Raw genomic sequence first — 27,268 nt, 5'->3', positions numbered from 1 at the left:
GCCACCGTTCGCGTTACCGTACGCGCGAACGACCAGGCGTTGGTGTCCAGCATGGGGCGAACATATTCGCTCGCTATGCGGTCGCGGTGGTGAAAGGTGCAATAAATGCCCCCGTGATTGTTTGCACTACTGCGTTGTTGTTCGTTTGTTCCAAGAGCGCCGGTGAGAATCCCATAGGCACTACCCCTGTTATCGTTGTCGGTGATTTCAATGTGGATGTGTCGGTACAGAAAAATGTAGCGGTTTACGCTTTCCGTGTTGCAGACATATCCCTTGCGATGCCACACCGATCCGGCCCAACCGACCAACCAGTGGCGTAAGTACGTGCATCGATTTGACATTATGAAAGCATGTTATTTCAGTTGGGAGTGAAATAATGACCATCGATCAAGACAATAAATGAGTGTGCTTACCTTTCATCGCGATGACCACCCATCGATACAATAAATAAGTTCGTACCTTTGTTCAAATTAACAGTGTCACCTCCGTTTCATGTGCTATATGGCTTTGCTGGTCAACCACCCTCGCAGAGTGGAATGGCTCATGATTTTTATCTGTGTAGGGCCCTCCACGCTTTCATATATATACCGACATACTATGCCGGCAAGGCAGTCTGCTCGAATTAAAAATAAAATCTCAGTGCCCATCCACTCAGTGAAGGAGGATGACCAGCGAAGCTGTGTATGTGGGCCCCTTGATGGGCAAACTGCACCTACGCCGCGGGTCGGGCCGGCATTGCACTATCTTCGGGATCGGCCCATTTATGGAGAGGCTTAACGCCTGTTTCACCTCCGCCGCGGGTCGGCCCGGCATTGCACTATCTTAGGGATCGGCCCTCGTATGGAGCACGTATAGTGCTTAACGCCTGCTTCACCTACGCCGCGGGTCGGGCCCGTATTGCGCTATCTTCGGGGTCGGTCCACGTATGGGGAGGGGAGTGCTTAACGCCTGCTTCACCTCCGCCGCGGGTCGGCCCGGCACGGCACTATCTCCGGGATCGGCCTACGTATGGGGAGTTTTTTGCTTACCACAACGACACGAAAATTTCCTTGGACAGTAGAGGTATATACAGCTTCGGTGTAAAAAAAAACACAAATGGTGTCGAGCACGGCAGTGATGCGCTCTGACGTCCACCTGCACCGCCCATCAGCGGATGGTGCTGTTAATGGTTTACTATACTTACAACAGCAAGCAGGGCAAGTTCGTGTTTCCATTTCTAGCAGCGCAAGAAAATAAAAAGTAAGTAAACAAAGGAAACTAAAAGCGAATACAGTTCAAAGAACATTAAGAACAGAGAAATAAAGAAACAAATAAGTAAGAAAAATGCCATTGTGAGCTAATGACTGACTCACAGCGCTGTTTCATCTCTTTCTGGGAATCTTGTTTCTTTTTTTTTTTTGCTTTTATGATAGAAATTGTCGTCTATCATTTCCTATATGTAAAGTATCATTTTACGTGGATCCTTGGTTCCTCTACGCTTCACCACATCCACTTGCACAAGACATCGATTGGCTGTAAGTCGTGCTAAAGAACTCACCGCAGTGGCTCGTTGGATATATGGCGTTGTGCTGCGGAGCACGAGATCGTGGGCTCGATCCCCTGTTTCGGCGGCTTTCTTTCTGTGGAAGTGGATATGCAAAGACGCTCGTGTACCGTGCTTGGGGACATGGTAAGGAACCCCAGACATAATTTGCAGCTCTTTTAATCTGCAGTTAGGGTGTTCCTCATAAACAACTGAGAGGTGTTGGCGCATTAAACGTCGTAATTTTACGCAATACAATGCATACCGATTGGCGCGCTTGCTTATTCCACTTTTAATATCTGCGCATACTAAATAGTCGTTGTTATACTCTAATGTCATCGACAGTTCGTGTAAACGCCGTCGTTTATACATCAACTACATTTAATCGTGCAGGCTGGCATCTTTCGTCGTCATCAGTGAAGCAAGGAGCGCGCTCGATTCTCCTTTGCAACAAGGGAACATGCACGCTTCGTTTCATTCACGTGAATTAAATCACGACTCAGTCAATGGCTAGAATGTATTAGTAGCAGTTAGAACCCTCCGTGGCCCGAAGCATCCGCCGAAGAGAAACATACCGAGGAAGAGCAAGGTGCACACGACGAGCATCGCCGAGGTCATGGTTGGTTCCCGGAGCTTTGTTTCCGGCTTGATCCACCTGGCGAACGGAGGTGCGCTGTCCTGCAAAGTATCGGCGCAGTTTGTTCAAGGGTGCGCCACAGCCTAGCAGCTTAATATCGGTGCGACGAGTGGGAGTAACATGCTGTTACGTGACACTGTTGGACTCTGGTTTGCAGCTTCGACTGTCACGCTGTTGAAAGCGCAGGAAAGGAAGTGAGTGTTTTTGCCGCTTGCAAATGCGGGTGACTGGAGCGTATCGGTGTGCGCGCGCGTGTGTGTATGTGCCACGGGAGAGCGTTGAGGACGCATGTAACAGACACGCGCACGCTCGGTTCCTGGACGGGAGTTGCATTAGAGAGCGGCAGCGTCGTGTGGCTTCCGGTCCTCTCGCCGTTTCCCAAAACGTCACGCGAGTCCCTCTGGGGTGCGTAAAGAGCCCCGTGCTTTAGCGCTGCCTCATAAACTGCATAACACGTAGTACATACAGCCTGAGAGGCAAACTTTGCCCATAATACCAGAGTAAATCGCGGCAAACCGGAGGCTGAGGATCATTAAGTCAAATTAGCCCGAAACGAGGGTAAGAGATATCAGAGTGATGGCAACAACAAGGGGATGCCTGCCCATATTGTTTGGCTTCCGCACTGACCATCGAACACCTGCTGTGATCGTGCCATGACCCACACCAGTTCCGCGACCGCTACCTGTATACAGTGGTGTTGCGTTTCGCCTGCGACACGTGGTTTTGCCGGCGCGACTGCGGCGGGGCGGCAGACATTTTGGCCCGATCGTCGTCGCCACAACACTCATCGCCAGGTGTTTCCAGGCGCGACTGCGGCGATGCGACCGCCTAGGGATCATCCTCGCATTCCAGTCATTGTGCCCGAAACAGGCGATGCCAAAGCAGGGATCTCATTCCAGTCATTGTGCCCGAAACAGGCGATGCCAAAGCAGGGATCTCGTTCCAGTCATTATGCCCGAAACAGGCGATGCCAAAGCAGGGACCATCCTCTCATTACAGTCATTGTGTCCGACCGGCAGCGCCACGACAGGGTGCTACGAGATCGTGCTCGACATGGTGCTACGGCATCGCTACGACAGTGTGCGTCACCATTAGCCCATTGTACATTCACGTGCTCGTCTTTTGAGGGGTTCCTTCTTGCCCTCAACTGCGAGAGTATAAAAACAGCTGCCCCCGGACGCCAAAAGGGAGGGCTCCGATTTCTTCTGTTGAGTGAAGTGCTCTCCCGTCTCTCTACTTCGGTCAACCTGACCGCCAACTCTTTGCGATGTTAAAATAAACAAGTTGTTTCGTTGTTACCAGTCGACTCATGCTTTGCCGGGACCTTCGGATGCTTCCAGTTGTACCCCAGGCCGCCAGGCCAACGCTACCCTTGGGGCTTGCGACCCAGGTACAACCACGGGCGTCAGCGCCGAGTTCCCATCCGATCGTACCAGCGGTCCGGATCCAAACATCTGGTTGGCAGCGGTGAGATCGCCTCCGACTTCAAACAACTGTCTGCCAGCGGTGGGATCGCGTCAACGGAGGCCAGCAGCGAAGAGATGCAGTTGACTGTATGCTGAGCAGCTCAACGACGATCCGGGAGCAGTGCAACGAGCCCTGTGTGACGACTGGTTGCCTGCAGCGGAACGACTGCGCGGAATTCCTGCCTGCGAGGTTTGGTGAGTGCGGGACTTTCTTCTTCTGAGCTTTGCCAGGCTTTTTGTTAGTGTCAGAAACAGAGCTGGTAATTGTGGTTGTCGTTGTTGCCGGGTTAGTTTGCGGCAAGACAATAGTAAGCAGTAGAGAAAGCAGCATTCAGAGCAGCCATGGATTTGAAGTCGTTGCGCAAACCGAAATTGTTGGAGCTTGCAAGAGAGTTGGGTCTGGATGTCTCAGACAAACTAAGAAAACCTGAACTGCTAAAGGCTATTCTTGAGTTAGAGGCTGAGGATGACGAGCTGTCGGAATGCCTTGAGACTATTGAGGAGAGGTCAAAAAGACAGGAGCGCGAACTTAAAGAGCAAAAAGAGAGACAGGAGCGCGAACTTAAAGAACAGAAAGAAAAAGAAGAGCGTGAACGTAAAGAACAGAAAGAGCGAGAGCAACAAGAGAAAAAAGAAGAGCGCGAACACGCTTTGGAAATGAAGCGTCTCGAGGTAGAGATGGAACGCGCTCGTAATGGAAGTCAGGCACACGGTGCAGGAGAACGAGTATTGTTCAAAATGACTGACCTGATGCGGCCGTTTAAGCTTGGAGAGGACATTGGTTTGTTCCTGGTTAACTTTGAGCGAACGTGCGAGAAGCAGGGGTTCTCTCGGGAAACGTGGCCACAGCGCTTGCTCACTTTGTTACCCGGCGAGGCGGCCGACGTAGTCGCTCGCTTGGATAGAGAGGAAGCAGAGGATTTCGACAAAGTAAAATCGAGTCTGCTAAAAAAGTACCGGCTGTCTGCGGAGGCGTTCCGTCGGAAGTTTCGGGAAAATGAGAAAGGCAGAAGTGAGTCATATACAGAGTTTGCGTATAGGCTTATGTCGAACATGCAGGAGTGGCTCAAAGAAGAGAAAGCGTTTGGTGACCACGATAAAGTTCTGCAGTGTTTCGGGCTAGAACAGTTTTATAGTCGGTTACCGGAGAACGTGCGATACTGGGTCTTGGATAGGCCAGACGTTTGTACGGTGGCTAAAGCCGCTGAGCTAGCCGAGGAGTTTGTGACGCGTCGGGCTCGCGGAGCTAAGGACGGTCAAAAGGGTGAATTTGGCTCGAAGTTTGAGAGGCCGAAGTTCACACCCATAAGAGCAAAGGGGGACACGCGTAGTGCGGATGCGAGCGAAAGCAGTCCGACCAAACGTAAAGAGACGGCGGCAGCCAAACGCAGAAAGCGGTTCGAGATGAGGCGAGCGCGCTTGTGTTATACGTGCCAGAAGCCGGGTCACTTTTCGGCGCAGTGTCCGGAAACAACACCAAAAGTTGTGTTTTTTTCAATAGGCAGCACTGACGAGAACATGAAGCTTCTCGAGCCTTACATGCGAGACCTCCTCGTGAACGGGAAAGAGTGCCGAGTGCTTCGCGATTCCGCAGCTACGATGGATGTAGTTCACCCGTCTTACGTAGAACCCCATATGTTCACGGGCGAGTGCGCATGGATCAAGCAAGCCGTGGAAGCTCATAGCGTGTGTCTGCCGGTAGCAAAAGTGCTTATTGAAGGACCTTTCGGAGCGCTTGAGACAGAGGCGGCAGTGTCATCTATGCTGCCACCCCAGTACCCGTACCTATTTTCAAACAGGTCCGATCACCTCCTGCGCGAGAAGGGGCTTTTGTTTGGTGAAGCTAGTGTTCAGGCCTTAACCAGATCGAAGGTTCGGGAGCTCGCTGCAAAGGCGGTAGTTGCGGGGCCGACGTTATCAAACAACGAAAAAGGGTCAGAGGCGCAGCAAGCTGATATTCCGAGCACGCCCGAACTGAATAAACTTGAGTCTGTAACGTTAAAGGCGCCAGATACTGGAGAGGAAATGCCCGACACGGGAAAGTTAGAAGAGCTATCTACTGATTTGCTCATCGCGCCTACGTCAGACGGACTTGATAGGTTGCTAAAAGTCAGCCGGTCGGCTTTGATAGCCGAGCAAAAAAAGGATGGCAGCCTGGAAAACGTGCGCTGCAATGTCAAAGAAGGTATCGCCAGGAAAACTGCGCGTTTTGTGGAAAGGGGTGGAGTCCTGTACCGGAAGTATCTAGACCGCCGAGGAGTGGAGTTCGATCAGCTGGTCGTGCCTCAATGCTATCGTCAGGATCTGTTGCGCTTCTCACACGGGGGTTCGTGGTCCGGACACCTAGGAGTTAAGAAAACTAAGGACCGTCTCTTGCAAGAGTACTATTGGCCAGGGTGTTTTCGGGACGCAGACCATTTCGTGAGGACATGTGACACTTGTCAGCGGGTGGGCAAACCAGGGGACAAATCGAGGGCGCCGTTGAAATTGGTACCTATCATTACGGAGCCTTTTAGACGGCTCGTTATTGATACTGTGGGACCTCTGCCGGTAACAGCCACGGGGTACAGACACATTTTGACTGTGATCTGCCCAGCGACAAAGTTCCCTGAAGCAGTGCCGCTTAAAGAACTCAGCTCAGTTGAGATAGTTAATGCACTACTGTCCATATTTGCGCGAGTTGGTTTCCCTGCGGAAATCCAATCAGATCAGGGCACAGTGTTTACTAGCGCTTTGACGACAACTTTTCTCGAACGGTGTGGGGTAAAGCTGTTACACAGCTCAGTGTACCACCCACAGTCGAATTCCGTTGAGAAGCTCCACTCCGTCATGAAGCGCGTGTTGAGAGCGTTGTGTTTTGAACATCGAACTGACTGGGAGCTGTGTCTGCCTGGGGTGATGTTTGCTTTACGGACCGCGCCGCATGCGGCTACGGGGTTTTCGCCAGCTGAACTGGTGTACGGTCGCTCGCTTCGATCTCCGCTTCGCATGCTTCGAGAATCGTGGGAAGGTAGGGGCGACGACCCAGTCGTGGTGGAGTACGTGCTTAAGCTCCTCGAACGCTTAAGAAGGGCACAGGAGTTGTCAGGTGAAGCAATGACAAAGGCCCAGCAGAGGGCCAAGGTTTATTATGATCGGACAGCCAGGGCCCGTCGTTTTGAGGTTGGCGATGAGGTCATGATATTGCGCACATCGCTAAACAACAAACTAGACGTGCAGTGGGAGGGCCCAGCACGAATTGTTCAGAAACTGTCGGACGTTAACTACGTGGTAAGTCTGCCAGGAAAGCGGAAAGCACAGCAAGTTTACCACTGTAATCTGCTCAAACCTTATAGACAAAGGGAAGCAGTGGTGTGCATGATGGTAAACGTTCCTGAAGAGCTTCCGGTCGAGCTTCCGGGACTAGGCTCAGTGACGAACAGGGAAGACACCGGTCAAGTCATTAGTGACCTTATCAGTAAAGCACCGCTGTCGCCTGAGCAGAAAACCGAACTACACCAGCTATTACAAGAGTTTCAAGGTCTGTTCTCTGAGAGGCCTGGTAGGACTTCTGTACTTACTCATGATATAGAACTTACCTCCCCAGAGCCAGTACGATCCAAGGCGTATCGGGTGTCACCCCGCCAGAGCGATATTATGGAGGCTGAGGTAAAGAAAATGCTACAGCTCGGTGTTATTGAGGCAGGTGAGAGTGATTATACCTCCCCTTTGATTTTAGTTGAGGTACCGGGCAAGGAACCTCGTCCTTGCGTCGACTACCGCAGGCTTAATTCCATCACTAAGGATCAAATTTATCCGATCCCTAACATCGAGGAGCGCCTTGAGAAAGTTAGTAGCGCTCAGTTTATTTCCACCCTAGATCTTGTCAGGGGTTATTGGCAGGTTCCACTTACAGAAGAGGCTAGTAGGTATGCGGCGTTCATTTCACCAATGGGAACATTCCGTCCTAAAGTGTTGAGTTTTGGTTTGAAGAACGCGCCATGCTGTTTTTCAAGCCTCATGGATAAAGTGTTACGGGGACAGCAAGAATTCGCTTTACCGTATCTAGACGACGTAGCGATATTCTCCGCATCCTGGTCTGAGCATATGACACACTTGCGGGCAGTGCTAACCCGCCTGCGCGAAGCAGGCTTGACAGTAAAGGCTCCTAAGTGCCAGTTAGCACAGGCCGAGGTTGTCTACCTCGGTCACGTGATTGGTCAGGGTCGTCGCCGCCCCTCTGAAATAAAAGTGGCCGCTGCGCGAGACTTTCCGCAACCGCGCACAAAGACCGATATTCGGTCGTTCTTAGGTGTCGCCGGCTACTATCAGAGGTACATCCCTAGGTACTCTGATATCGCGGCTCCCCTGACGGATGCTCTAAGAAAAACAGAGCCTCAAACAGTCGTCTGGGACGAGACAAAGGAAAGAGCTTTTAGCGCCCTAAAGAGTGCCCTAACAAACCAGCCTGTGCTACGATCGCCAGACTATACAAAAGGGTTCATTGTTCAGTGCGATGCTAGTGAGCGAGGCATGGGCGTTGTACTGTGCCAACGGGAAAATGGAGAAGTAGAACACCCCGTCCTGTATGCTAGTCGTAAGCTGACCAGTCGTGAGCAGGCGTATAGCGCCACCGAGAAAGAGTGTGCATGTCTCGTGTGGGCCGTTCAGAAATTGTCATGCTATCTAGCCGGCTCGAGGTTTATCATTGAGACGGATCACTGCCCTCTCCAATGGCTGCAGACCATCTCTCCCAAAAATGGCCGCCTCCTGCGCTGGAGCCTCGCTTTACAACAATATTCCTTTGAGGTGCGTTACAAAAAGGGGAGTCTCAACGGTAACGCCGATGGCTTAAGTCGAAGCCCCTAACGTAGGAATCAGCCTCAAAATTGTTTGTTACTGATGTTTTTCTTCCTGAGGCAGGATTTTTTTTTAACATATTGCTTTTGTTTAGTGTTTCAAAGTGATGATATGCTTTCTAGTGCAATTTTTCAATTTGTGGACGCGTTCTGAGTGATGCTAGACTACTGTAAGGAACTAGGCAGTGGTATAAAAAGGGGAAAGAGCCTGGCAGGGCTTAGTGAGGGTTGTGCCGTGCTTGCTGACTGAGCGGTTGAGTTTCAGCGTAGTTCTAACGCTTGCCGGGAACGAGAACAAAAATGTGAACTCTCCCGAAGTCACTTTGCAGTGTCCCGTGCGAACCTGAACAAGAGAACGAGGCCTTCTCTGTGCGCTGCGCTCAAGAAACGTCGAGGGACGCCCGACTTCGGTTATGAGCATCATCGAGCGACATCCCTCCGGACAGCGGATGCAGTCCCCTGTCCATCGGGATCTCCTTCCCCCGGCGGGGCGGTCTGTTGCGTTTCGCCTGCGACACGTGGTTTTGCCGGCGCGACTGCGGCGGGGCGGCAGACATTTTGGCCCGATCGTCGTCGCCACAACACTCATCGCCAGGTGTTTCCAGGCGCGACTGCGGCGATGCGACCGCCTAGGGATCATCCTCGCATTCCAGTCATTGTGCCCGAAACAGGCGATGCCAAAGCAGGGATCTCATTCCAGTCATTGTGCCCGAAACAGGCGATGCCAAAGCAGGGATCTCGTTCCAGTCATTATGCCCGAAACAGGCGATGCCAAAGCAGGGACCATCCTCTCATTACAGTCATTGTGTCCGACCGGCAGCGCCACGACAGGGTGCTACGAGATCGTGCTCGACATGGTGCTACGGCATCGCTACGACAGTGTGCGTCACCATTAGCCCATTGTACATTCACGTGCTCGTCTTTTGAGGGGTTCCTTCTTGCCCTCAACTGCGAGAGTATAAAAACAGCTGCCCCCGGACGCCAAAAGGGAGGGCTCCGATTTCTTCTGTTGAGTGAAGTGCTCTCCCGTCTCTCTACTTCGGTCAACCTGACCGCCAACTCTTTGCGATGTTAAAATAAACAAGTTGTTTCGTTGTTACCAGTCGACTCATGCTTTGCCGGGACCTTCGGATGCTTCCAGTTGTACCCCAGGCCGCCAGGCCAACGCTACCCTTGGGGCTTGCGACCCAGGTACAACCACGGGCGTCAGCGCCGAGTTCCCATCCGATCGTACCAGCAGTCAGATCCAAACAGTGGGCATTCATACCATGATGCCACCAAATTGTGATGCTTGCCATCGTGGACCGTACTGACGTATATTGCAGACACCGGCCTGCATTTGTACGTAGGATCACTGATCGCTTAGAAATCTAAAACAGAATATCCAAAACAGAAATAAAAGGACTTCGTCCACATTTGTTAGGTTAAATAATGAAACTATAAGGTAAAAGGCGCACACCTCCGGCGGGGATCGAACCGGGAACTTGTGCGTGCCACGTGTGGCCTAAATATGCCCTCAAGTTATATTTTCTCGTGTGTGCATGTGGGTATTTATAGCGTAATCTTCGGATGTGTTAGCCATCGGAGGATCGGGAACACCCAAGCATATTTCACCGATCACTTTTGCATTTTACTGATTCGTACCTAATCGCACTTAACCCTCTCTGGGTCGAGCAGCTGAACTAGCAACAACCTTCAACAGCACAGTATTCCTTCGAGGAAACCATTTTTCTGTGGGGTTAATGCACAGGCAAGCACGAAGCTTTAAACAAATAGCACATAATGATTTTATTTTATTTATTTGGTGATGTCAGAAATGTTGGCAATTTTCGTCGCCCGCTTTTCCACAAGTTTTGAATGTCAGACGATTATACAGAAACAACATAAAGAAATGAGCAAATGTAAAGCTATACGCATACACGTACACTCAATGACGATCACTTACGTCAGCGTGACTGAATTGTAGTGGGCGCGACAGACATGTCGTACGATGTGCCCATAAGCGTACAGGCAGAGAAAACAAACGTAAGGACACTTGTACAAGCAGCGCATAACAACAAACAACGAAGATGAGGAGCCGGCGGATGCAGGGCTGTTTCTATAGCAACATAAATTTTTATTGCAAGCACGAGAATAAGTGCACCGCTGGGTCACACGTGACAAAAAGGCGCCAAGAAGCTACAGGTGCGTATCAAGGTGACCAAATTTATGTGCTATTCAGTGCAACGAATGGCCTCACGACACAGTCGTCACCTGACTTATGTACGAAGCCTAGTCCTTTTCTTCGTCTTTGGTCGTTTCGCGCTGTACGGAATAAGTACAAGTACGGAATACTAACACGCTGAACGCATGGTTCTTTTAAGTGTAAGGATACTGGCACAATGAATACAAAAATGGCGAGCAAATACAAGATATACATACTCAAAGATACATATATGTATATAACTCAGCAAGCAAATGTACCAATAATTGATGAATATAGAAAATAGAAAAAGAAACTACAAAACTTAAGCATTTCCACGCTGTTCTTAAGCGCTGTCAAGCACTCGCAGCTTGACAGTGTAACGCTTGTTACACTTGTGTTTTGTAAGCAACAATTAAATTAAGTTGTGGCGTTTAAGTGCCGAAACTACGATCTGATCGCAAGGCCTGCCGTAATGGGGGACTCCTGAATAATTTTGACCACCTGGGGTTCTTTAACGTCCACTTATATATCTAAGTACATGAGCAGCTACGCAACGAGGCGGCGGAACGCGTTTTACCGAACGTCACAAGCCGTGCTGTCACAGTTATGCAAATTCGTTGAGATCTAAGAGGTTCTCGGACATTCAAGGCTTCGCGAAACGATTGGAAGGAAACGGGACGCTGGTGTAGAAGCCGCCACTGTGTTAACGCACGAATTGTAGGAAGCACGTGTATTTTTCTTGGGCTGCTGTAGAGTTGATGTGAACTTGAAAGTTTTAACAGTTAGTTAATCATATTGACTATGAGAAAACAACCAGGAAAAGAAAAGCGATGATTAAAGGCCGCGCTATAGGTATCGCAAAGGTGCCCTTTTTTCATCTTTTTTTTTAACATTATTATTCGCTTTCTTAGGCAACATACAATTGCTAAATTTTACACATGCGATTGATTTCCTGCACTCGTGAACCCCAACAGAGACTCAGTGATGGAGTCGTTGGCCCGTGTAGACAAAGCACTTCTGGCGAAGACGGAGCAGCCGCAGATAAATACTGCCGAATTCATTATGGGCAAAATATGTTGTCTCACGGTGAACGGGCAAAGCGTTGCGCAATCTTGGGAACATGCTAAAATGCCTCAGTAGATACCCCTGACCACTCTTTTGTATATAAACCTTGTCGTATATATCTGAATTGCATTTCACCCGCCGTGGTTACTTAGCGGCCGCATTTCGATGGGGGCGAAAACACCCGCGTACTTTGATTTAGGTACACGCTAAAGTACCCCAGGTGGTCCAAATTATTCCGGAGCCTCCTGCTATGGCGTGCCTCATAATCAGATCGTGGTGCTGGCACGTAAAATCTCATAATTTAATTAATTTTAAATTAACTTACGATTTTAAATTTTAAATTAAATTAGGATTACAAAAATCGGGCCTCTCGGTTAACCCCCTTTCTTCTCATTCCCTGGGCACTGTGTACGTTTCCGCCGATTACCACGACTGGGCTACATTGCCCTTTGTTACATTTGATTATAATTCGTCGCGCCACGATACCGCCGGCTGTTCACAGTTTCTTCTTCTTGGCCGTTATCCGATGCTACCCACGGACACCTTACTACCTGCCACTTTACATCAACCATCGAAGCACGCGCAAGATGCGATCGCACGGGCAACCGCTGCGCGTCATATCGCCCTCAACCACCTTACTATGTCGCAGGCGCCACTAAAGTTCCGTTACGACTGCCGTCGTAGGGATGTGCCTACTGCTTTCCTGGTGCTCCTCTGCATGAGCGCCCACTCGAAGAGTTGGTTTTTCAACGAAGCTCCTACTACGCTACAACGCTCCCGACCGCGTTCTGCGCCAAGTCATCGACGAGACTTGTGTAAGATTGATCTGGTCAAGCCAGCGGAGATATATCTGCGCCCGTCCAGGCTGATGCCGTTCACGTTGCTCGGCTTAACGCCGTATAACGCGTCTGTTGATGCTGCACTCTGACCCACCCGTGTGGTGTAGGTGTCTTCGCCCTGGGGTAATGGCGTGAGACAGACGAAGAAGATAGCAGATTATAGGCCAGCACCACGACGAGGCTATTGCTATTCCTAATTTACATTATAATGAAAAAAAAAACTATCAATATACACTTTTGTGTTATATTGTCGCGCATATCCTGCTGACGGTATACACACTGAACGGGGATCCAGGCGCTTGTACTTCGCGAAACGTAACTGTTGACGAGCGATGCCGAATGAACCTCGTTCTCCTCTTCTTCAGTCCCCTTGCTGTGCCACACCATGTGGCCTCTCTCCAAAAAAATAATAATAAAAGAATGAAAACTTACATAGGCTTGACGTGAGAGCGCCGAGATAGCCTAGGACGGACACATAGGCTATAGTCACAATCACTGTGGTGTGCGATATAGTCACAAGGCACTCAGGGAGGAGCAACAACAAAAACTAACGTAAGCGGCTGAAAACGTCGAATTTTAGGGGCTATAGTACGGTTTCAACCGCACAACGTGCACAATCTCAGATTGCGGTTGTCGACGTAGGGGAGGCTGGCTTCTGTCAGGAAGGACTTCGTAATTGACGTCACTAATTCGCTGTAACACTTTGTAAGGTCCGAAGTAGCGACTCAAAAGCTTCTCGGACACAGCTTTTTGGCGCACGGGAGTCCAGACCAAAACTTTATAGCCAGGTTGGAACTCGACTTGTCGATGGCGGAGATTGTAACGTTGCGCATCGATGCTCTGTTGTTTCTTTATGTACACTCGGGCAAGCTGACGGGCTTCTTCCGCGCGTTGCACGAAGAGTTCGGCATCTTGGGCGAGATCGAGGTGGTCGATGTTGTCGCACGGCAGCATTGCTTCTAACATAGTCTGCATTTCACGGCCGTAAACGAGGTAAAACGGCGTAAAGCGTGTTGTTTCTTGCGTAGCAGTGTTATAGGCAAAAGTTACGTATGGGGGTATCTCGTCCCACGTCTTGTGCTGTACGTCTACGTACATAGACAGCATGTCAGTCACCGTTTTGTTCAGTCGTTCGGTCAAGCCGTTTGTCTGCGGATGATAGGCAGTTGTCCGATGGGTTGTGCAGCTGAGTTTAAAAACGTCTTCAATGAGCTGCGCTGTAAAGGCTTTGCCTCGGTTTGTGATGACGTGCGATGAGGCGCCACCGTAGGACGATGCTCTGTATGAAAAACTGGGCAACCTTGGAAGCTGTGCCTCGAGGCAACGCCTTTGTCTCAGAATACCGCGTTAAGTAGTCTGTGGCGACGATTATTTACCTGTTTCCAGAAGATGACAGTGGAAAAGGGCCCAGAAGATCCATGCCGACCTGGTCGAAAGGTTTGCCAGGTGGGTCAATCGGATTCAGCAATCCCGCAGGCTTCACAGCTGGCGACTTTCGGCGCTGGCATTCACGGCAGGCTTGGACGTACGGCTTAACACACTCGGCAAGTTTCGGCCAGTAGTACGATTTGCGCACCCTATCAAGCGTTCGCGTAAAACGCAAATGGCCAGACGGAGGCACGTCGTGACAGGCGCATAAAACTTCGGCACGGAGGTCTGCTGGAACGACCAAAAGGTATGTCTTGTTGGTGGCAGCGGAGTTCTTATACAAGACGCCATGTCGTAAACAAAAAGACGACAGTCCTCGAGCGATGTGCCGGGGTATTGATGGGTTTCGTCCCTCCAGATGTTCGAATATAGGCCGTAGTGAGTCGTCTGCGCGCTGCCGTGTGGACAAATCAGTAACGCTTACGGCCCCAAGGAAAACGCCGTCGTCCTCAATGTCTTGGTCGGTAGTGTCGATAGGGGTGCGCGAGAGTGCGTCAGCGTCTTCGTGTATGCGGCCCGACTTGTACACGATGGTCACGTCGTACTCCTGCAAACGTAGACTCCACCGTGCCAGTCGTCCAGAAGGGTCCCGCAGATTTGCAAGCCAGCATAACGAGTGATGATTGGTTACAACTTTGAATGGGCGGCCGTAGAGGTAAGGTCGAAATTTGGCCAGCGCCCATACGGCGGCAAGACACTCTTTCTCCGTAGTGGTGTAGTTGGTCTCTGCACGCGATAGCGTGCGACTTGCATAGGCGATCACTCTTTCAATACCTTCCTGCCGTTGTACAAGCACCGCAACAAGACCAACGTTACTGGCGTCTGTATGAACTTCCGTGTCCGCCTCCTCGACAAAGTGGGCCAAAACTGGTGCTGACACCAGACGCTGCCTAAGCTCAGTGAAAGCAGTCTCTTGCTCTGAGGCCCAGACGAACGATACATCGTCCCTCGTGAGTCGAGTCAGCGGCTCCGCCATCTTCGAAAAATGTTCGATGAAACGCCGGTAGTATGCGCAAAGGCCCAGGAAGCGTCGGACACTTTTCTTGTCGGTCGGTGTTGGAAACGTGGCTACAGCGGCAGTTTTCGCGGGATCGGGGCTAACGCCTTCCGCGCTGACTACGTGTCCCAGAAACATGAACTTCTTGTAGCCGCAATGACACTTCTGAGGCTTAACAGTGAGGTTAGCCGTTCGGATGGCTTCGAGAACTTGCCGCAGTCGTTTCAGGTGGTCGTCAAATGTCGCCGGAAAAACAACCACGTCGTCGAGGTAGACGAGGCAGCTTTGCTACTTCAGACCAGCGATAACGGTGTCCGTCATTCGCTGGAAAGTTGCTGGTGCCGAACAGAGCCCGAAAGGAAGTACCCTGAATTCGTAAAGGCCATCTGGAGTGACGAAAGCAGTTTTTTCGTGGTCTCGTTCATCTATCTCAATTTGCCAGTAACCGCTCTTTAGATCGAGAGACGAAAAATACTTAGCTCGCCGCAACCTGTCTAAAGAATCATTTATACGTGGTAGTGGGTACACGTCCTTCTTGGTGACATCGTTGAGGCGTCGATAATCAACACAGAAACGAAGCATTCCATCTTTTTTCTTGACCAGAACGACCGGGGACGTCCACGGACTGCACGAAGGCTGAATGACACCATCATCTGGCATCTCCTTGACTTGGGCTTGAATTGCCTCACGTTCTTTCGGCGAGACACGATAAGGCTGTTGTTTGATGGGGCGTGCGCGTCGGCGGATGCCGTTATTCGGTGCTTCGTGATTGGCGTTTGGCCCACCTTAGTAGACCGAGCGAAGCACGCGCGGAATTCGTTCAAGAGTTCCTGCAGCGCGCTCTTTTGGTCGTCCGTAAGCTCGGAGTTTACATCGATGTCTTTGAGCGAACCGTCGTCTGTGTCCACTTCATAAGCAAAGCACTCGACGATGTCCGTTGATGGTTCGGCGTAGGCGACGACAGTGCCACGAAAAATGTGCCGATGCTCAAAGGTAAAGTTGGTAATGAGGACCGCTGTCTGGCTAGCACGAAGTCCCACAAGGCTTCGCGCTACACAAATACCTTGGGTCAGCAACATAGAAATGCTGCCTTCTACAATGGCTTTAACGTCTTGTAGCTCGTCGGACTTGACCGGAGCCATAACACTCGCACGCGGCGGTATCGTGATGCTGTCGTCCGAAACGCGAAGTGCGGAATCTGTGTCCAACGGCGTCGGTCTGTGTTGTTGCCCTTTGCGTCGAGAAAATGATGCAGCGCTCGCGAAGGTCAATAATGGCGCCATATTCCCGGAGAAAGTCCATCCGAAGAATTAAATCGCGGGAACACTCGCGTAGAACCAGGCAAGTGGCGGGAAAAGCAGCAACGGGAATTTCTACTCTCGCCGTGCATAAGCCAAACGGTGTGACGACGTGGCCACCTGCCCTACGAACTGGTGCTCCGTTCCAGGGCAATGTAACTTTTTTCAGAACGGTCGCCAGTTTGCCACTAAGAATAGAGTAATCAGCGCCGGTATCTACAAGTGCACTTATTTTTCTGCCGTCGATCAACGCAGGTATGTCCAGTGAAATCTTGTTCGCGGGAACTGGTTCTGGCGTCGTCGTGTTTTCGTTGTTCTGCAGTCGGCACGATACGAGGTCTTGAGCGCGTCGAGCATCAGCGGCCCCGCCTCGGAAAGTCGCTGACGTCAGTTTTCCAGGCATGGACTTGGGGATCGCCCTTGCGTTGTCCTCGAGGTGGTATCACGAGCAGGGAAATGTCGCAGCGGTGAGGGTGAGCGTGACTGCCGCTGCGGTGTGCCCGGCCTGCGCTGTTGTTCGATGAATTCTGCGATGTCGGGAGGCCTCTGGCCAAACCTAGGTCGAGCGAGTCGATAGAAAAACCTCGCAGTCCGAGTCGTCTTTAGGGGCACTTCCGATACACATGACCAGCTTCGCCGCAGTGGTAGCATAGCGGTCGTCGATCGGGTGCTCGCCAAACCTCTGATTTCCTCGCGGGTGTTCGGCGGTCGTCGAAGTATACGGTAGCGGAGTTGCCGGAGCGGCTTGCGCCGATTGCAACGCGACTGGCGACGCAACATAAGTAGGTGCGAAAGCTTGGGCGGGGCTCAGTGAGGTTTCTGCGTAAGTCTTGCGCCGAGACTCACTTGGCAGAGGTGGCGCTTCACTGCTGGAGAGAGATGCCTGCAGTGCCTGCTGTACTTCGTTGCGTACGACGCTGGCGAGGGAGCTGACTGGCGATAGCGACGTCCCGTGGTGCTTCTGCAGCTCGTCGCGAACCATGGACTGAGCGAATCAGCTCGCAAAGCAAGGCGACGCCGCACCCGAAGCCTACCGGCGTATCCGGAGGAGCAGGCGGCATTTACTTGTCGGTTGTACATGTTCGACCGTTGCTGAAGCGTTCTCTCCATTGCGGTGGCTTCGGTGAGGAACTCCGCGACAGTCTTGGGCGTATTCCGAACAAGACCGCCAAAGAGCTGTTCCTTTACGCTTCTCATCAGATGACGCACCTTCTTCTCTTCCGACATGCTCGGATCGGCACGCTGAAAGAGACGCGTCATGTCCTCCGCGTACATCGTGACGCTCTCGTTGGGCTTTTGGACGCGTGACTGAAGGGCTCGCTCCGCTTTTTCCCGGCGATCGGGGCTGGAGTTAGTCTCCAGTAGCTTGCGCTGGAATTCAGGCCAGGATGACAGGGCACTTTCACGGTTCGTAAACCACGTGCGAGCACCATCCTGGAGGCTGAAGTAAACGTTCCTGAGTTTGGCGTTGTTATCCCACTCGTTAAACGCAGCCACGCGCTCGAACTCCGCCAGCCAGTCTTCCACGTCTTCAAATGTGTCGCCATGAAAAGCCGTCGGCACTTGGGGGTTCAGCAGCGTTAGGTAAGTCGGTGTCACCCTTTCCGTAGAAGTCGCTGTAGTCGTAGTCATCACTTTTTCTTGGAGGTTTCCAAATTCTTGGGCGAGGCCTCGGATTCGCCGGCTTGTGCGGTGAACTGGAGTCAACTCCAATTGTGCGAGGTTCTTGCTGCCCAGTGGGGTCTCCTGCATAAGTTGGGTTTACCCAGCAAGCTCTACCAAATTGTCACGTATACCCTGCTGAAGTATACACGCTGAATGGGGATCCAGGCGTTTGTACTTCACGAAACGTAACCGTTGACGAGCGATGCCGAATGAACCTCGTTCTCCTCTTCTTCAGTCCCCTTGCTGTGCCACACCATGTGGCAATATGTCCAGCATCAGTATTGCCTGGAATTCGCTCTTACAAATAATGTTAGCATGAGAGCCTTTTGTGAATATGGGCCCAGCTCCTTTGTTTTTCTTTCTCTGCGCCAAAGAATTTGTGGTCGGTCTGAATCCTGTTCGCGTGTTTCAAGCGGGCTTGCTGCTCGTCGGAGCGCTCTGTCGCTCTGTCAAATTAATCGTTCTGTCGCGTCATTTCCGCCTGCTGAAATAGCGAACGTGTCTGGTTTTAGCGCTTTATTTAAGCATTGGGCGCACGACACCGGGCTTACTTTATTTGTTTATTTTTTCGCGACGGTTGTATATTGTGCTTATGTGAGGTTCTAGGAGCACTTCCATGGATCACGGACGGCAGAAATAGGCGACGCTTAAATCATTTCAGTATCTTGATATAAAGATAAATAACTCAGTAAAACATTGCATACCGTTTCTGTAAATGACCGCGCGTGATAGCTTTCGTGAAGAGCGGGCACGAAGCACATTGGCGGGGGGGGGGGGGGGGAGGGGGTACACTGGCAGGCTCAGATTGGCGAAATCCAATTCGCTCACTCAAGGATTCGAACGGCTACTACATATCGACCAGTGAAATCCTTAACTGTCTACAGTGACTGGCCACTGGTGGTTATGGATCGTGTTAAATTATTGTTCCCTCAAAAAATTCGCAGCCAATCGCAATAAGTACAGTCGGCGTCAAAAGTGCTTGCTTTTCCTTCATTGCTTGCTTGGTTCGTGCGGTACCCCATTTGACCGGCTTGAATGCGGATGACGCACGTTCAAAAGGTATACGTGGTCTTGAAGGACGAAGCTGCAAGTGTGACCAGTGCTTGTCTGCAGTTTCGTATTGAAAATGAACAATCTAACGTATGTTACTTTTCCTCGTGTTGAAATGTTATGTATCTGCTGGCATGGGCGAACCAGGCACTGTAAGCGTAAAGTAAGCACTATATAGTAAAATCTACTAACCTAACGGGATCGAAAGAACTCAGCGAACCAGCGAGATCTACGGCTTCGAATTAACTGCGACGGCAGCAGGCTGCCATAGTGATTCACCACCATCTGATGGTGATGCTAGCCGTAAAAGCAGCTGTACGATGCATACTATGCAGTCTTCTGCTAGCACGTCTTATTCAAAAACATGATATAAAAAAATTTGACGGGGTGCCTTAAATCTCACTTCCTTTTTTATTTCATTATTGGTCACATTTGTCCCTCTGACAACGTGTAGCCTAACTCGACGAAGAAGCGATTTCCGTCTGAATGCAGTTTTCCTTCCCGTGACGTAACACTATAATTATGAGCCGTCAGCGGTACAAGTCTCGGCTAAGTTCAGCCGCCGTACTCATTACAGTGATGTTAAGAAGTTCGTGTGAACACGTTTGCAGTCACGAAAGGCTCCCACAATGTTTTGGGTCATGATCCCATTTCACTTGCTTACAGGGCCACTTCTCGGGAGAAAAAAATAAAAAAAAATATCGGCAGAGCCCAACTCACGATGGCTGTCGCTGGTAATGCGTTTAGCATTGAATCAATATAGCGACACAATGTATCGCCACCGTCGAAACGAGTTATGTATGAGGCGTGTGCTGAAGCGGGGCTCCTCTTTCGCGCTTCCCTAAAAGCACTCGGCGCCATCTAGCGCCGCCGGCGTGAAGCCTGTGTCTTGCCTCCGAAATGCATGGCGCGCTGGTGCAAGGGGACGCTGACGATCGCATCATTCGGAAATCAAGCTCCTCTTTCGTGCTTGCTTCTGGACACGTTGCGCCATCTAGTTGCGCTGCCGAGAAGCCCATGCGTGGCCTCCGACACAAAAAGCGTGGTGCGGCGGTGCCTGCGAACGCTGAGTATTGTTCCCTCACTTGCCGCACACTGTTACGATTGGCGTTTAGCACTGTTGTACCCGGCATTCCTTCTCGACAAATGATGCTTCACCTGCAAGTGTGCAGCTATGAAATAGCCTTCACGCTGCACCGTCGTTTTCTCAGGACCAGGGAGCTGGCGACTAAATCAGCGTCACAAACTTGACGCGTGAGACGAGTGCCCGTCTGTACTAGACTGGACCCGACATAGAGTGTGACACGCAAACAAAAGAGCTCATTTCGAGGCGCCAACAACCGCCGCCCTTGTGGAAGCAATGACTACCGCGAGGACCACTCCACCGGAACCTCACCCTGATAAGCGGACCGTCACTAATAGCTGACTAAATTATAAAGGGGCCAACGTCGAGGACTTCCGCGGGAAGGACTTCGACATCAAGTGCCACGCCGTTGCCTCGTATGCGGGAGCGATCGTGCAACATTGGGAGCGGAGTCCGGCGGAACGATGCGACGTCATGGGCGGGATTTCGCGAGAGGTTCAACGATTGTGATTAACCGAGAACAGTGAATTTCCCCGACAAAAGAAAGGGGAAAAAAAAAGAAGTGCTTAAGAAAGCGGATAAAAAGTTGGATCACATGAACACTGTACCTATGGAAGCTTCCCTCATTTTCTGTGCCCATCTGCCAAAACGTAACGGCACAGCCTACGTCTGCTCTTTGCGGCTGGCCGCGCTTTGTGTGATAAAAGAATGAAACCAGACTTACCTGTTGCACGTATCCTGCGTGGCTTGACTACGTATGTACCAGACGGACGCCTAGGTAGTGGTGGGCTTCCAACAAAGTGATGTAACCTTTTTATGGCGTCTCCCCTCTATCCAAGCACGCACACGAGAATCCTGTCCACGTGTCCGCACACCCTCGCTCTTTCCTCAGGACGTCGACGTGGAAGCTTACGTCGCGAAACGCTCGCGTCACCCGTGCTTCGCACTGCAATCTCGCGAAGCACAGCAGATACATGCAAACGTATATAGCTTTAGGCTCCGAGGCATTCCGGAAGCTAACCCTTGCCCCGCGTATGTCAACTTGGGGCGGCAACGATGATGGCTCAGCATTCGTGGTCAACAGCGCCTACGAGGAATATGCACGATGCGCTTTGTTTTACGCATAGTTTGTCCACGGATAGACAAAAGAACTGACTTATTTTAAGCGCTGCTGCGGCGAGCAACTCGAGTGGTGAATAATTCAGATGAACGGAACATTTCATTAATTTTTTTGGTCTGCCGTGCATCACGCGCTCGCGTGGATGCCGCTGCTTGCATGTACACCTCACATAGTTCATGCAATGCAGCCGAATCCATCTCTCTACAAAAATTGCTAGAGCGAACTCTGGTGCTGTGGCCGTTCAGCTGCCCCGGGAGCGATGCATATTACATGGATTCGTTTAATCTTTGTGTTTGCAGCTTCAGATGTTCTTGGGGTGTCATTCATTATGATTTATATTTCTAATTTTCCGAGTAATCAAGGTTTTCTAAATGTAGGAAGGCAATCATTTTCTGCGCACACGCGTAATCACTGAGGCATTGTTGCATTTACAACATAATAGTTTGTTGAATATTATCAATTCGCAAAGTCACAAGGCCGTCTGAAGCCAAGAGGACGAAGCTTAGAGAAATCCATGTACGGCCCATCATTCGTTACCGTAGCACTAGTGTCTACCCTGGCAATTCTTACAGGAAACTCTATGGCCTAACCTGCGAGTCTCATAATCAAATTTAATCAAGTTAATTGTATTCTGGAGTTTTGCGCGCCAAAAGCACGATCTCATTATGAGGCACGCCATAGTGGGGGACTTCAGGATTAATTTTGACCACCTGGGTTTCTTCGACGTGCACCTAAATGCGATATAGAAGTACACGGGCGTTTTCGAATTTCGTCCCCAACAAAATGCGGTAGCCGTGGCGGCTATTTGGTCCCGCGACCCCTCGCTCAGGGGCACAAAGCCATAGCCGCTAAGCGAGCTCGGCGGGAGCACGATCAAATGGGTGAAGCGAGTTTGAGCACGAGGTGCGTGACGCCGCGCTCGTTTTGGCCGGCCGCCTTCACGTGGTGGTGGTGGTGGTGATGGTGGTGGTAGTAGTAGTAACAGTAGTAGTAACAGTAGTAGTAGTAGTAGTAGTAGTAGTAGTAGTAGTAGTAGTAGTCTCGTCGAATAGCTCATACTTACCCGATGCTGGGATCGAGCCTGCCTTTCGAGCGCCCCGAGGACCTGCTGGACGGCCCAGAGCTGTTCGTCTTGGTCGTAGCTCTTCGCGGCTGCCTCGAGCCGCGGTGGGATAGTTCTTGATCTTGCTTCTTGTCAGTTTTAAATAAACAAGCACGACTAAGTGACGATGTAAAGGTGTCATGTGATAAATGACAGTTATACAAAAACCAGATTCAGTATGCAGTCAACCAAAGGTGGTACTTATTCCCCCTGGTGGAATCCTGACTCTGAACGCAAATAGCGTGGAGAAAGTTACTGTATTACCAATGTCCACGTAATTGGAATGACTATAAATTTGTTGCAGCTACACTTAGGCATACAGTTGAGCGAAAGAAAATTATAACGACACAAATTACAGTTACCTACCACAGTACAGTCATAAAAAAGCCCTATTTAGGTTTCTACAGTCCGAAAAGATTGTTTCAGCACCAGCAAATGTAGAGTCTGTTTGTTTAACTTCCACGGAATTGGTGAAGTCACTGGAGGAGATTGCAAAAGGCATAAAGAGTCGATTTACGGCACTTATACCATATCATATGCCGGCACCAGAACAAGTTGATGAATTCACAGCAATCACATTAGAATAAATAATGAAAGTGGTAAAGTAGCTGCCAGCTTCATACAGCTCCAGGTCCTGATGGCATAACTACAACAATGATAAAAATAATATTGAAATTGTCTCCCCAGGATTTCCTTAAATTTATACATTTTTCAATTAAGAGTGTATGGATTCATCCAGATTGGAAAGTTGTCAAAGTAATTACGCTACTCAAAAGCTGGGCGATGGATACACAATAGATAACATTAGGCCTATTTCTCTGACTTCAGGTCTTGTAAAGTTGGTCTAGAGAGTGCACGGTCGTATCAAAAGGTAGACAGGCGACAACCAAATATTAAGTGACTCTCGAAAATGATTCAGACCTGAGTGCTCAATTTGGTGCGCTCATCTTGACTTGTAGAGTCGAATTCAACTCGCTCGCCGCAACAACCAGTACGCGGCCTTAGTGGCATTAGATATTGCGAAGGCGTATGACAGTGTCCAGCACAACATCTTGATCAACAGGCTTGAAAGTGTATATATCCCACAGTTCATAATTGCATGGATCCAGAATTTCCTAAGTGGACGTACATTTTATTGCTATCAAAACGGTGTTTCTTCTCAATGTTACAAGCAGACAAGGGTCGTTCCTCAAGGCGCAGTACTCTCCCCCGTTTGATTTATTCATATTCCGACACACCGTGATGTGCAGCTATACGTATACACTGATGATATAAGATTTTTTTCGGTATCAAATCATATACATAGCCTTTATAAAGCAATGCAGGCGTATTTGAATCAGATTGAAATGTGACTTAAAGGGATACAAATATCGTAAATGTCAACAAAAGTACAATAATAGTTTTCTACTTAACATTTACTGTCCGGATAACACTGACGTATGATCAGGAGATAATTCCACAGGCACAATCATTAAAATATCCGGGAATGATTTATGCAGGAAAGCTTAACTAGTGAACACCCACATAATAAATCGCATCCAAAGGAGGACGGGCTGTTGTTATATTACGAAGAGTCAGCAGCAGTCATATTGGAATGCGCAGGGAGACTCTGCCGATGATTTTTTGTATGTATGTCCGACCATTTTAGAGTTCGGTTGCGTATTATTTTCTGGAGGTCCTGCTTATAAATTACGCCCTCTCCTTATTTTAGAACGCGAATCATTACCTCTGTCTTGGCCTTCCAAAATTTGTAGCGAATAATATTCTTTATCATGAAACTCACCTGCCTTCTCTTCAAGCAGGATTTCGGATACTGACAGTCCAAAGATTACTGAATATGTATGCTTCTTCCCAGAGACGCTCCTGCTATGTGTTCGTTCTAGAGCCGACTGCATTCTTTGCGAATCAATGGTCTCGACTGCATCGTCCTAGGGTAATTTCTGTGCAGAAGCTATTAGAAACATTACAAGTATGAACCCGTAATAAGGTCTTCCCAAATTTACCTACTGCGATAGTAAATGCTGAATTCGATTATACATTTTCTAATAACGCAATGCTTCTGGCTATTAGATACCTAAAAGGTTTGTTAGAAGACCACCTTGAGAACCTCCCTATAAGTACAGTAAAAGCTACAGATGCTTCTGTCAGTGAAGTGAAGGCAGGAGGGGGCATTTTTTCGCCATCATTAAATTGGCCTCTCTCTTTTCGATTGCCCGACTTTACGCCAATATTTCAGGCAGAGTTATTGGCTATCATTTTAGCTCTACGAAAACGTCCCTCATCTATTTATTCAGTTGTAATCATAACCGACTCCTTAGCCGTTTGTTTTGCTCTAACAGTGCCAAATTCATCTACTATTCTCCGAGAATTTTATTCATCTATCCCCCAACATTTACGCCTAATCCATTTGGTATGAGCACCGGGACACGTGGGACTCACTTTAAATGAGTCAGCAGACGCACTAGCGGCAGCATCTCTTAGAGGCTTTGTACTTAGGATTACGAAACCTTCAGTATACATCACGGCTGCAAGATTAAGAAAATTTTGTGTGTGAAGAACATGATAAATCATGTGTATTAACACCAATTTCCAGCACCTTAGATTCCCTTGGCACAGCAGGTGGTGTTCAACAAGAAAATTTGATGTTCCATTCACGACTATGCATTGCCGAATGCGGTTGCTTAATTTTTATTCCCACAGGTCTGGTTCGGCACCTTCGCCTCATTGTTTTTATTGCAACGAACCTGAAACTATGGAACATATCTTTATAGAGTGTCGTAGGTTCGACGTGCACAGAAAACGACTTCTGGAAGGTCGCCTTTACCAAATGGATTGGCCATTACGCTACCTGTGATACTGTCTCTTGTGGCTTCAGCACTATGACACTGCAATAGAAACGCATATGATGCCAAATTTAATTTTTTAAGTGAAACAAAGAGACTACCATGTCAATTTTATCGTTTTACTTTCTTCAATATGAACACAAAAATATTAACTTCAAATTTTAAGGTAATGTAGCCTGAAAATTGATATGAACGATTAGTATTCATTTAATATCTTTTTTTAATTACAAATTTCTATTTAAGTATTCGTCCCTTTTTACCTACAGCCGCCAGATTCATGGCCGATCCCCTGCAGTGGGTTGGTCTATATCCGTAGGTACCAAATCAAACCAAACTAAACGCAGGAACGAAATGGGCAAATTTATAGCACAGATTCAAAAATATGCTTTGGGTCTGCATAATTGTTTAATGAACTTCGTTCACGCCACAACAACAACAAACAACACCATGCGTTGCACTCCGCATCAGTTCGCAATAAATAAGAAAAGCATTATATCCGTTTGCTGCGGAACAGATATATAATTCGCAAGAACCATTCGCCACCAAAGAGCGAATGCTTTGCCTGACATAGATGTCAACTGGAGTTAAGCATGCTTAAAAGTTTTTGTGAATACGGGCGACACTTGCCAAGCGAGGTGGAGGAGGGAGGGGGGTCAAGGTTTGTCACGCCGCCGATACTCGCATCTGATGTACTTCGCGTCAGCGGTGCATGTACCACCGCTAGGCGTTTTACCCCGGGCAGTGAGCTACTGAAAGAGCCCGACGATCGTTGGCTTCGGTGATTTGGCAAGTCGATGATGTGTTTAAGTCGATGGCGAAAGTCACGGGAGACGCCTGTGGTAGGAGCGCGCAGCACGAGAGATGTAGCGATGAAATTTATTATTCATAAGCCACGTTCTCAGCCTCCGTTCGTTTGAAAAAAAACTTCTCGCCAGTCCTCACTAAAGGTGTAAAAGTGCCAGCAGCAAGATCATAAGCTCGGCAGACTTGTTCGATCGCCCAGAATGAGAACCCAGTTTCCAGCGAAGCTGTTCCTTTCGAGCAGTTGTATTGATAATTTCAATTGCCTGTAATGAAGCCTCAGATAAATTTATGCCAAGCAAGTGCAAAGAAATTTGGACACAAACGCCTTCGATGTGGCGGGACATTATCCACTTGAAGCGCAAAATAAATAAAAAATTAAAAAAAGAAGCGTACTGTTCCTAACATAATCGGGGAAGTACAAGGTAAACTTTCACGTGCCGTAGACCGGGCAAGAGATCGCCATGTCAATATATCGCTATAAAGCTTCATTAGAAGTGACCCGCATAAGTTCTGGAGCTACATCAGCGAGACAAAAAGCCAATTTCCCAAATATCAGCTAATGGCACTTTAATTAGTGATTGGAGGGTCATTGCTTAGCATGTAAGGGCTTATTTTCACACTGTGCTTTCCGCGAATGGCTCATGTGCGAGTAATGCTCCTGTCTGTTGTTCACATGACTTCTTGTTTTATTCCCCATACTGCTGTATTTCCTTTATTGCTTAATATGCAAACAAAATCTTCATTTGGTCCCGATGGTATTCTCAACGCGTTTCTTCGCTGATGTGCTAGGTTGTTGCAAAGTTGCTTGTCATTATATTTTGTGTTTCTCTGTTGCCAGGAAAGTTGCCTGAGTGGTGTCTATATTTAAGAAAGAAGGTCGGTTATTAATACAGTTTTATCGTCCAATTTCACTAACTTCTGCGGGTTGTAAATTAATAGGACATATTATTGAAATAACATGTACAAATTTGTAGAACGGTACTCTGTACTGACTAACTTCCAACACAGGTTTAGAAAAGGGTGCTCGACCATTACGCAACTAATTACAAAGATTCATTCTTTTGCACAAACTACCAGACAGACATAATATTCTTAAATTTCTGCAAGGCTTTTGACATGGTATACCTCATGTAAAATTAATCCTAAAGCTCAGGTGAGCTGGTGCTGCGGAAATTTTTTCTCGCTGGTTTGTGCTTATTTGTCTGACCGTGTACAGTTCATCTATGGGGACGGGAATTACACGGACGGCCTTCCCAATCACATTTGGGGTGCCTCAAGGAAGTGTATTGGGACCGTTACTCTTTCTTCTGTATATGAATGACATT

General features: G+C 49.1%; 1 protein-coding gene across 4 annotated transcripts in view; it reads right to left on the bottom strand.

Annotated features, from left to right (window-relative positions):
• Positions 1-27,268, bottom strand: part of LOC142575190 (uncharacterized) — a 112,531-nt gene that overhangs the window by 16,819 nt on the left and 68,444 nt on the right. The window contains exons 2-3 of one of the 4 annotated variants that reach the window (XM_075684312.1): positions 22,258-22,385; positions 2,098-2,200 (exon numbers count right to left, since the gene is read on the bottom strand). The exons of 1 other annotated variant lie outside the window; for it this stretch is intronic. In XM_075684312.1, coding sequence (XP_075540427.1) covers positions 2,098-2,140 — 43 coding nt within the window. In that variant the 5' untranslated portion in view covers positions 2,141-2,200; positions 22,258-22,385. Of the gene's footprint in view, positions 1-2,097; positions 2,201-20,798; positions 20,862-22,257; positions 22,386-27,268 lie in introns of those variants that run through there. 2 more of the 4 variants (XM_075684314.1, XM_075684313.1) reach the window with 2 other exon arrangements.

Source organism: Dermacentor variabilis, chromosome 3 (genome assembly GCF_050947875.1).
Source record: "Dermacentor variabilis isolate Ectoservices chromosome 3, ASM5094787v1, whole genome shotgun sequence".
Lineage (NCBI taxonomy): Eukaryota > Metazoa > Arthropoda > Arachnida > Ixodida > Ixodidae > Dermacentor > Dermacentor variabilis.
This window is presented reverse-complemented; position numbering and strand designations above follow the sequence as displayed.